The 12119-nt window shown below is 35.8% G+C and overlaps 1 protein-coding gene across 2 annotated transcripts in view; it reads left to right on the forward strand.

Moving 5' to 3' along the window:
* Positions 1-12119, forward strand: part of LOC111172783 (CD302 antigen) — a 132958-nt gene that overhangs the window by 59282 nt on the left and 61557 nt on the right. For both annotated transcript variants that reach the window (XM_022569835.3, XM_022569832.2), the window contains exons 24-27: positions 2755-2884; positions 5722-5948; positions 10102-10267; positions 11749-11916. In XM_022569835.3, coding sequence (XP_022425543.1) covers positions 2755-2884; positions 5722-5948; positions 10102-10267; positions 11749-11916 — 691 coding nt within the window. The remainder of the gene's footprint in view (positions 1-2754; positions 2885-5721; positions 5949-10101; positions 10268-11748; positions 11917-12119) is intronic.

Raw genomic sequence — 12119 nt, forward strand, 5'->3', positions numbered from 1 at the left:
TTGTATAGCTCCCACACTGATCTAAATACTATAATGTTGCCATATTTCAAGAAATATAATAGGATTAGTTATCCTTTATTGTATGTCTTTTAAAAATATTTTTAGCTGTTTTTGTCTATTCTTCAAGACAAACTAGAATTATTTAGTTAATTTCCAATCTAAACAATTCAATAGAAAACTTCTGGTAAGAATTTGACAACATTTTAGGAAGAATTGACATCTTTTTATTAATTTTCCCTCAAGAATATGGTGTAACATATTTCTCCATTGATTCAAGTCTTCCTTTTAAATTCCTCAGTGAAGTTTTTAGAGAAGTTCTCTTTCTTTTAGCCATTGAGAATGGCAGCTTTTTAAAACTGTCTTACTGATATGTAGGAAATCTATTATTTGGGTATTTTTGTATATTTATTTCATAGGCATCCATCTTACTAAAAGCTCTTATTACTTCTCAGAGTTTTTCAGTAGATTTTCTTGGGTTTTCTAATTAGATAATCATAATTGGCAAATAACCATTCATGCTTCACTACATGTGGTAGGACTTCCAGAACCATGGTAAATACCAGGAGTAATAAATAACATCCTAGACTTGATCTAGACTTTAATGGGAATATCTGCAGTCTTTCATTATTATATTTGATGTGGACTTTTTGTTTAAGATATATCATTTATTTAGAATTTTTATTCAGGAATAAGTAGTGGATTTTCTAAAACTTGTTTTCACCATCTATTGAAATTGTCATACAGTTTTTCCCATTAGGCCTATGGATATGTAGTATAATACATTAATAGATGTTATATTAAACCATTTTTATCTCCTTATCATAAAATCTAGTTGCTGAGAGTGGGTTATTATTTTACTACTGAATTAGATTTGTTAGAATTTTATTTGGGAATGTTTTCATCTCTGTTCATAGAGTTAATTTTTTTAAGCTTTTTTTTTTTCTGATCATGTCAGCTTCATAAGATGAACTGGGTAGTTTTCTGCCTTTGTGTTTTGAAATTATGACTCAGTCTGGGGAATTATCTTTCCCTGAAAGTTTGAAGGAACTGTATACAAAACCATGTGATATTAGAACCCTGTTCAGAGATCATTGTTTAATACTAATGCCTTAGGAAATTCACTTAACTTTGCTTAAGTCTCATTTTTTCATCTGTAAGTCCTGATACTGTTGTTCCTACAACATAATGTGAGGATTGCATAAAATATTTCATTTAAAGCTTTTAAGCACAGTACCTGACATATAGTTTTAAAAATGAGCATTATTATTAATTTTCAATTTCCTCTAAAGTTACTGGTACATTTTAGTGTTTCTACTTTTCCTTTTAACAGTTATGCTAATTTGTATATTTCAAGGAAGTTGTCTATTTCATGTAGATATTCAAATGTATTAGAATAAAGTCGTGTCTGCTATTATCTTTTAAAATCTCCATGTCTTATTTTAATCGTTTTTACTTTTTCTTATTTAGATTTTTACAAAAACTAGTGTATGTTACTGGTTTTTTCCTCCCCTTTCTCCACCGCCTACTCCTATTGCTTGAGATATACAAATACTACTACATTTTTCTATCCTGTTTTTCTTGGAGTTATATTTTTGCTGATTTTCTAATCTCATATTGAATTCTTAGTTCATCTTTCCTTTAAAAATCAGAATGCATTTAATAATACATGTTTGCCTTCACATAAAGTTTTACTCATATCTCTTGTAATATTTCTCATATTAGTCTTTCCTATAATTTTTTCATTTTTGTTTTAATGTTTATTGAATAGCATGGGAGTATGCAGTTTTTTTAAAACTTTTTTAGCTCCTGGGATAAGCTTACTTTTCTTATTTTTCTGAGTGTGATATGTTTCAACCATACAGAAAAGTATAGGGACAATATACTTTGAATAAATTTCCATGTCTAATGTTATTGATTTGTGGTCAGAGAATGAAATCTAGATAGATACTTTTATTTATGGATGTTTTATAGTGACAAGTATAGGATCAAAGCTTTAAGGTGAGTTCTCTATTGTGTGGTACACCATTTGTCATTATTAAAAGTTTATAAACATCTAATGAGTTGAATTAACAGTCATTACTTTTTTGCTCACTTGCAACGTCAAGAAGGAGAGCAGAGTGTTAAATATTATTATAATTGTGTATTTGTCTTCTAACAGTTTTTCTCTATCTGTTTTGAAGATGTATTCATCAATATTGCCACTATTTTGTTCTATAATTTCTAAAGTTAATTGCCCTTTCCCATGTTTTGAAAGTTTATCAGAAGACACAGACCTACTAGAGAATGGACTTGAGGATATGGGGAGGGGGAAGGGTAAGCTGTGACAAAGTAAGAGAGTGGCATGGACATATATACACTACCAAATGTAAAATAGATAGCTAGTGGGAAGCAGCCGCATAGCACAGGGAGATCAGCTTGGTGGTTTGTGACCACCTAGAGGGGTGGGATAGGGAGGGTGGGAGGGAGGGAGACACAAGAGGGAAGAGATATGGAAACATATATATATGTATAACTGATTCACTTTGTTATAAAGCAGAAACTAACACACCATTGTAAAGCAATCATGCTCCAATAAAGATGTTAAAAAAAAAAAAAAAGAAAGTTTATCAGGTTTTTCTTAGTGATTTCATGGTCAGCTCCTTAATGGAGTTTTTTACAGGAAGAAAAACCCAATTTGGAATATAAAGTTCCCTTGCTGGGATCTTCAGACTGTTAGTTTCATAATTGCTTGTACATGTTTGCCTTTTTGTTTAGATTTTTGATGAAGAGGTGTCCTACCACTGTGCTCTAATGCTCAACCTCCAAAAGTCACCTTTTACTGGGACGTGGAATTTTACTTCCTGCAGTGAACACCATACTCTGTCTCTCTGTCAGAAATATTCAGGTATAGATTATTATTTAGATGACTATGCTACTTTATGCTGTTAGATATGTACAGTACTTTTTCACAAAAAAACTTATAAATTAATATTAATTTGTAATCATACAGCTTCCTTAAAATTTTAGCATGACTAAATCCATACTGGCTCAGTGAGCCAAATTAGCTCAAATAGAATGTGATTTTTTGTCAAGATCATTGCCATAATTAAATATCAAAATTAAGTATCCAATGAAGTTTGTTAATCGGTGTTATCTAATGACTGTAAATTATGATTGCATTTTGTTCTCCTTTCTGCTCTGGAATTTTTCAGATTTTACTGTCATGAGGAAAGGAGGAGAAAAACAATGTTTTTAACTGAGTTCGGTATAAACAATCATGGTTAAATCTAGCACTCAAAAAAAAAAAAAAAGATGTGAAGCATTATAAATGGATCACTGTCTATGCCCTCCTATAACCCAAATAAAAGTAAAATGTTAAAAGTAGGAATCATCTATATATTCAAAAAGATATTTTTTTAAAGGTATTAAATCATTTTCATTGGTCACAGTAAGTTTTTAAACAAACAATTAAAAAAAAAAAACCTTTGCCATGTAATGAGAACTTCAAGTAGCTAATCCATGTGCTTCTGGGTTTTTATTTTATTTTATTTTATTTTATTTTTATACAGCAGTTTCTTATCTATTTTATACATATTAGTGTATATACGTGAATCCCAATCTCCCAATTCATACGTTTGTTCTCTACATCTGTGTCTGTTTCTGCCTTGCAAACCAGTTCATCTGTACCATTTTTCTAGATTCCACATGTTTGCATTAATATACGATATTTGTTTTTCTTTTTCTGACTTACATCACTCTGTATGACAGTCTCTAGGTCCATCCATGTCTCTACAAATGACCGTTTCATTCCTTTTTATGGCTGAGTAATATTCCATTGTATATATATATACCACATCTTCTTTATCCATTTGTCTGTCGATGGGCATTTAGGTTGCTTCCGTGGCCTGGCTCTTGTAAGTAGTGCTGCAGTGAACGTTGTGGTACATGCCTCTTTTTGAATTATGGTTTTCTCAGGGGATATGCCCAGTAGTGGGATTGCTGGGTCATATGGTAATTCTATTTTTAGTTTTTTAAGGAACCTCCATACTGTTCTCCACAGTGGCTGTATCAATTTACATTCCCGCCAACAGTGCAAGAGGGTTCCCTTTTCTCCACACTCTCTCCAGCATTTGTTGTTTGTAGATTTTCTGATGATGACCATTCTGACTGGTGTGAGGTGAAACCTCATTGTAGTTTTGATTTGCATTTCTCTAATAATTAGTGATGTTGAGCAGCTTTTCATGTGCTTCTTGGCCATCTATATGTCTTCTTTGGAGATATGTCTATTTAGGACTTCCGCCCATTTTTTGATTGGGTTGTTTTGTTTTTTCAATATTGAGCTGCATGAGCTGTTTATATATTTAGGAGATTAATCCTTTGTCCATTGATTCATTTGCAAATATTTTCTCCCATTCTGAGGGTTGTCTTTTCATCTTGTTTATAGTTTCCTTTGCTGTGCAAAAGCTTTTAAGTTTCTTTAGGTCCCATTTGTTTATTTTTGTTTTTATTTCCATTGCTCTAAGAGGTGGGTCAAAAAAGATCTTGCTGTGATTTATGTCATAGAGTGTTCTTCCTATGTTTTCCTCTAAGAGTTTTATAGTGTCAGGTCTTACATTTAGGTCTCTAATCCATTTTGAGTTTATTTTTGTGGATGGTGTTAGGGAGTGTTCTGATTTCATTCATTTACATGTAGCTGTCCAGTTTTACCAGCACCATTTATTGAAGAGACTGTCTTTTCTCCATTGTATATCCTTGCCTCCTTTGTCATAGATTAGTTGACCATGGGTGCGTGGGTTTATCTCTGGGCTTTCTATCCTGTTCCATTGATCTATATTTCTGTTTTTGTGCCAGTACCATATTGTCTTGATGACTGTAGCTTTGTAGTATAGTGTGAAGTCAGGGAGTCTGATTCCTTCTGCTTAGTTTTATTCCCTCAAGACTGCTTTGGCTATTCGGGGTCTTTTGTGTCTCCATACAAATTTTAAGATATTTTGTTCTAGTTCTGTAAAAAATGCCATTGGTAATTTGATAGGGATTGCATTGAATCTGTAGATTGCTTTGGGTAGTGTGATCATTTTCACAATATTGATTCTACTAATCCAAGAACATGCATGGTATATCTCTCCATCTGTTTGTCTCATCTTTGATTTCTTTTATCAGTGTCTTACAGTTTTCTGAGTACTCCATGCGCTTCTGAAGAACTTTTTGCTAAATTAATCTTTGCTTATTTGTCTCATACTTTTTAGTAACTGCCTTTTTCAGAGAGGTACTGTAAATCAATAATTCAAATATATCCTCTTAGGGGTGGTTGTATACACTTTTTTGTGGGTTCTCCCAGATGAAAACTTGTAAGGGGACACCCAGCACCTCCTGTTGAAGCAGTTCAAACAAAGGAAGAATTTGACACCAATCTGAAATGGTAATCTTATTGCCATTAGAAGTCGTCTACTTTTATTTATAGCTTTTCTCCTATTACAGTTTACTTTTATTTATAGCTTTTCTCCTTCCTAAATCAGATCAACTAAATCAGAATTTTGTTCTAATTGTAAAAAACAAATTTGTGGTTCACAAATTTACCTAAGGTATACAGCAAAACATACCTAGTTCTCCCACCCAAAGTCTAAAATAAATGAATAGATAAGTAATACCTAAAGTACATTGTTACAGGGAGAAATTTGAAAAAATGTCCCATGACTTGCCAAGTAGGTGGTTTTTGTGGCTTTATTTTTCTTTTACACACAGAAATTGAAAGCAGACAGACCTTACAGAATACTTCAGAAACTGTGAAGTATCAAAATAATCTGTACAAAATAATGCTGAAGACTCTGACTTGGACTGATGCTCTAAAGGAGTGCCAGAAAGAAAACATGCAGCTGGTGAGCATCACAGACCCTTACCAGCAGGCCTTCCTGACTGTGCAGGCGGTCCTTCATAACACTTCTTTATGGATTGGACTCTCCAGTCATGACGTAAGTTTTCAGTCCCACTGCCAGGATTGGGTGACGGAATGTGACATTTTTTATTGCACACAGCATCTCTCATATCAGACTAAAAGAAACCAGAGATCATAAAATCTTACTCCAGTGAATGAATTTCATGAGGTATGTAATTTTTAGCAGCAGTCATCTTTCCACTGTTGAAAGATCAGGTGCTTTATCGTTTAGCTTAAGAAAAATCTCTAATGGACATATATAGCTGAGCACTTCTTTTTATTTATTCCAATCGAAGATGGAGCTGGAATCAGGAGCTGCCATGTCCCCTCAGCCAATGAAAAGAAGAGAGGGAGGGAAGAATTAAAAGTTCAGATGGGGTTGGTGAGCAGAAGCCCATGAACGTTATTAAAGGGCTTTTTATCCTTTTCCAAATCAGCAGAGTGAAATTAAGCCACTCTACAAAGGGATTAGAATAGCATTTTGCCACATCTCAAGCCCTGATCTTGGGTACTTCTCATTCATTTCATAGCCCAGCAAAGAATGCTAGTCTCCTATTAATTCCCAGCACTAAACTTCATACATGTAGCACAAACAGGAATGTTTATGCTACTAAAGCTTTTGGCTATAATTAATAGGGAATCTTTTTTTTTTTTTAAATAAAGCTGTAGCATTCCTCTCAGCATTGTAGGCCATTTTTGCCTCTTTTCTGATTCTTGTATGTAATAAGCTGATGCTCTGCTCACGGAGATGTATTGAAAAGTAAGATATAGGGCTGGTATAAAAGGCTGCGTACATTGTGCACTGATGGGGGTGCCACTTATTTATAAAGATTGTGATGTGAATTTTGCTTCCTGCATCTGTGCAGTGTGTGACCCGTAAAGCCCTAGTTAGATAAGTGTCACCTGAACCAGTATTCCTAATCCACTCTCGGAGGGAAGGTAATTGGGAGAGTAGGAAAGAAGTGTCCATTGCATTATGAAGCAAACCTGAGTTATGTAGATTGTAGGCTAACCCTCAGTATACCAAGATGGTTTTAGGGCTGCATGGAGAAAATGTGATTGAAGACAATTTAAGTCCTTGCGCAAACCCCAAGTTGAACTGGAGAATGGGTGAAAAACTTAAGACGCAGAAGTATACATTATCTTTGACAAACTCTGGACTTATTACCACCAGCATTTGTCAGAAGCTCAATTAAAAAAGCAGTATTTAGAAATTGCTTGAAGACTAGCTTCTCCAAAATTCTGGATTTTAAAATGTACCCTCAGGTCCAGCCAGGTTATCAGCTTGAACTGCTTCCCTAGACCTCACAGTATCAATTCCTTCATAACATTGCTTTACTTCCTTTCTCTTTTGTGTTTGGCATTATGTGAAACCCATCACTGTGTCTCTTGTGTGGGTGGTAATTAAGTTATCACATTTCCTAGTTTTAACCACCTTAAACCTTTTTAAACAAAAGCAGTATTGTTGCTGGAGAAAAATCATAAAGTTAGAATAAATTAAAAGAATAAAATTGGAATCACCTATAATCCCAGTATCTAGTGATAAATGTGGTTTAAATATTTGGTATATATCCTTCAAGTTATTTTTCTATGTACATGTATTTATTTTTAAGACACTTCGGATCATACAGTTTTGTAACTTTTTTTCCCCACTTGATGATTTCGGTCTTCTTTCTTATCCTATTTTCAGTCGTCACCTGTGTTTTTCTTCTCCCTTTTGCTCTTTAACATATTAAATTTTACATAGCTGTTTCTTATGTATCTTCATAAGCTGCCTGAAATCTTTGGAACATGGCAGAGTGTAAGTAAATACAACTTTACATTGAAAGTAATGGGAAGGTTTTGAAAGATTTTAAACATGGTAGTAACAATATCAGATTTTGACTTGAGAAAAACTATGCTGGGCAGAAGCTGGGGAAGGAAGTGAGCAGTCCAGAGATAGAAGACCAGTTAGAGTTTCTTGCAGACATTCATGCAGGAAATGATGTTGGTCTGGACTGAGGCATGTTTACAGTGTCTGCAGTGCAGCAGTTCTGGGCTATAGAAGGTCTGGAGTGTGGCTGTGAGAGCAGGTCACTCGAGTACATAGAAGTGAAAGTCCATAGAAGAAGAGGAAGTCAAGAAGGCTTGGGAACGGGGTGAGTCATCCACATGAACATAGACGTCCCTAAGTCAGTGGTAGGACCAGAAGGACAGAGCAGGGCATGGGACACCTCCTTAGTAAATATCAGGAAGGAGCAAGGGGGCCAAGACCAAAGTGAATGTCAGAGAGACGGAAGGACTCTGGGAGTTTGCCAAGACCTCAGTGAATGTCAGAGAAGAAGGGCATAAACCTCAAAGGAAATGACTGAAGGAAATAAAAATACCCACTACGTCATTCTCATGGCTCTGTGATATCTGAGACTAAAAAAACAAGCAGCCCTTCCCTTGTGGATGCTGAAAGGAACTTATTCTATTAGAAAAGACAGGTTTTAATTAAGATCAATCAAGGTCTAGAATTTAGTGAAGAGATACTTATAGTCTTAATAAAGAGATTTAGTGTTCAGTAAAGAGATGGTGGGAGTGGGATGACCTATCTACAAGGAACAGAAGTTCCCAAGGCCCAGGGACCAGAGTTAGTTGGGAGTGCAACAAGGGGGAAGGAATCCAGGGTAATACTCAGTACAGGTAACATCACAGGGGCAAAGGGCCACATTTGAGGCCACTTGGTTTAGAGATTAACTGGCCATAAGTTTACAACTGGAACACTGGTAGAGAACACTTCTGAATGAAACAGTTGGTGGTGTTGAGGTTTGACCACATTTGCTATTTTTGGTTCACTAAGGAGACTGTGAGACTGTGTGTGGCCTTTGGCCCAATGTTCCAAATAAACCAGTGATGCAAAATTGCCCCAGGCCTCAGGAAAGCATAGCTCAGTGGGTCAGTGTGGAAGGGCTGGTGCTCTGGCAGCACCACAGGAAAACTCAGGCAGGCCTGTACTTCACAATCCATCTCCTGCACATCTGTACCTACCTTGTAAAGCCTCTCTCAAGACAGGTGGGTGGTCAGGCCCTTGTCAGGATGTAAAGACAGATGTTCACAGACTTCTAGCGCACAAAAGAATGTAGTGAATAAGGAAGTTTCTCTTCAAAGACAAATGTGAAAAGGGTGGTGTGAGATCCACAGGGCCTGAAGGTTTAAGAGGGAGGGAGCTGACATCTCTGTAGCTCTTCTTGTGTACCAGATAGCCACTGACTTATGTGTCTTACACGTTACCCCATTAATTCCAACCCCATGAGATTAAATGTCACATCCATTTAATAGATGAAGGGATGGAAAAGCGGCAAGGTAATGCCACAATCAAAAGCTAACAAGTGACCAAACCAGAATTCAAAACTAGGTATGCTTAGCTCTAAAGCCCGTGTTCTTTCCACTACTACATATTATCTCTAAGTTAATCAGAGCTTACAGTAGTCCTCACTCCATTTTAGCTTTCTGATTTCCAACAACCAATGGTTCCAATTTTGTGTGAGGCAGCAAAGCATAATGGTTCAGACCATGGACTCCAGGGCCTAATGGCCTGGATTTGTATCCCAGCACTGTGGTTTACATTCTGTATGACTGTGCACATTACATGACTTCAGTTTTCTCATCTGTAAAATGGATATAATAATAGTACCTATCTCGTATGGTTGTTATGAGGATTATATAATATTTGCAGAGTACCTAAAACAATGCCTGGTACGTAGTAAGTGCTGTGTAAATATGTGCTAAACATAAGATAAAATTTAAAATTATTAGATTGGGGACTTCCCTGGTGGAGCAGTGGTTAAGAATCCACCTGCCAGTGCGGGGGCCACGGGTTCAAGCCCTGGTCTGGGAAGATCCCACATGCCATGGAGCAGCTAAGCCCGTGACCACAACTACTGAGCCCACGCACCACAACTACTGAAGCCTGCGTGCCTAGAGCCCATGCTCTGCAAGAAGAGAAGCCACCACAATGAGAAGCCCACGCACTGCAATGAAGAGTAGCCCCAGCTCGCCAGAACTAGAGAAAGCCCGTGTGCAGCAACGAAGACCCAACACAGCCAAAAATAAATAAATAAAATTAAACAAATTTAAAAATTATTAGATCGACCACGAGGGTCAAAATCATACAATAGGGATAACGTGAAGTATAACCACTTAAGATATATTTCTGCTCCATACAGGATGAACTCAACTTTGGTTGGTCAGATGGGAAACATCTTCAATTTAATCGCTGGGCTGAAAATAATGAACAACTTGAAGACTGTGTAGTATTAGACACTGATGGATTCTGGAAAACATCTGACTGCGATAATAATCAGCCAGGCGCTATTTGCTATTATTCAGGAAGTATGCTAATTTCAAATATTTTAATTCTTAAATTGTTATCAGTCTCATGAGTAGTGGAATTTTGAGGAAATGGTTTTGTAAAATCTGGTTTTAAAGTTATAAAGCAATTATAATCATGTCCTTTTTACAACAAAATCTGTTGTGAAAATTTGTATTTGAGAATTATTATATGTTACATATTTTGTCATTAATTTGTTATTTTAGATATGTTTTATCTTTATTTTTGTCAACTGATGATAGTAATTGACCTTTGAGTTTTAAGTCCTTGTTAGCCTCATTTTGCATACACTTTGTGTTTATATTCTTATGGAAAACTTACATTTGTGGGAATTCTTTTGTAATTCTTACCATCAATACTTAACATTTCTTTTATGAGTCACTGTTGAGATTCATTTGGTTGCTAACAGTAATTAGCTCACGCTAGCTTAAGCCAAAAGGGAAATTTAGATCCTCAGAAATGGGGATAGAGCTGAGCCTCCCAAGGAGAGGGGATCTCAAAGCCAGAGATGCTGTCTTGCACCTCTCCTTTCTGTTTCTCTCAGGGGATCTGCACTCTTCTCTTTATGTACTTCCTGCTTCTCTCTGCACTTCCTGCTTCTCTCTGCACATGGTGAAACATGGCAGCTCTGCAGCTTTCAATTTTAGCCGTAACTGGAGATGAATTGACTATCTCTGAATTCCACTTTTCAAATCTGAAAAGAACTGAAAGAGATAATCTGATAGACTCAACTTAAGTCAGATATGCTATCTCTAGCCCAGTCGGAGGAAAGTGGTTTTACAGCTTCCAGGGGCCCACATTTGTGGGTTTGTGGTTAGAGAAAAGACTACTTCACAAAGGGAGTTGCTGTGAGCTGGGAGAAATATTGCATAGTCTCTACCATGTGTTGAATCAGTTTGATTGGCTCTGAATAGAGCATATTTCTATTTGCATCTTTTTGAATCTGTGGCCTTTTCGTAAAATGAAAAAGAAATGCTGAATTCAGATTTTTCTAGATGTGAGATTTTAAATTATTTCTGTTTGCTTTGGTTAAAGCAATAACTTATTTAGAACATCAAGTATTTCATAAAATGTTCTTTTAAAGTTAAAGAAGGTATCAGTAAGCAGAAAATTGAAGATGAATTCTCAAAGTCATATTTAGGTGCCTCTTATTATGTTTGTATAGTTTCTCTGAAGTGGCCCCTTGTATTAGAAGTTTGGTGATGCAGGAAGACAGAAACTGCATTTAACCTAATAACACCTCATTTTCCACATTCTTCTACTCATTCCACATCAGGGAAAAGAAAATTTTATTAAGTAATTTCCTTCCTACAGAAAGCCAGTTAAGAGGTCACATTTTATTTGAGCATAAACAGAACAAGCATCGCCAGGCTATTATTTCTTGGCTTCCTGAATATTTCCTACAAATCAAGTCTAATTATGATGAACAGGATTTAACATTTATATCTGAAGTTAGAATTCTTACCATTAATTCTTTTTCTAGATGAGACTGAAAAAGAGGTCAAACCAGTTACCAGTGTTCGATGTCCGTCTCCTGTTCTAAATACTCCATGGATACCATTTCAGAACTCTTGCTACAATTTCATGATAACAAAGAATAGATATATAGTGACAACACGAGATGAAGTTCATTCTAAATGCCAGACACTGAGTGAGTATGTTGTATGGCCATTATATGTTGCATTATGCTCGTTAGAAAACAAATCTCATCTGAGTATATTCAATAAATATTTCTAATTAGCGCTAGTAACTAGAACTCAAAAATATTCATCTCCTAATTTCTACATTATCAATGACAAAGTATTAAAATTTGTGTTTATTTAAAATGGAAAGTATAGGAGTTATCTCCTTTCT

Source organism: Delphinapterus leucas, chromosome 8, assembly GCF_059928025.1.
Source record: "Delphinapterus leucas isolate spDelLeu-1000000601 "Yukka" chromosome 8, BTC_Dleu_Yukka2, whole genome shotgun sequence".
In the NCBI taxonomy this organism is placed as follows: Eukaryota; Metazoa; Chordata; class Mammalia; order Artiodactyla; family Monodontidae; genus Delphinapterus; species Delphinapterus leucas.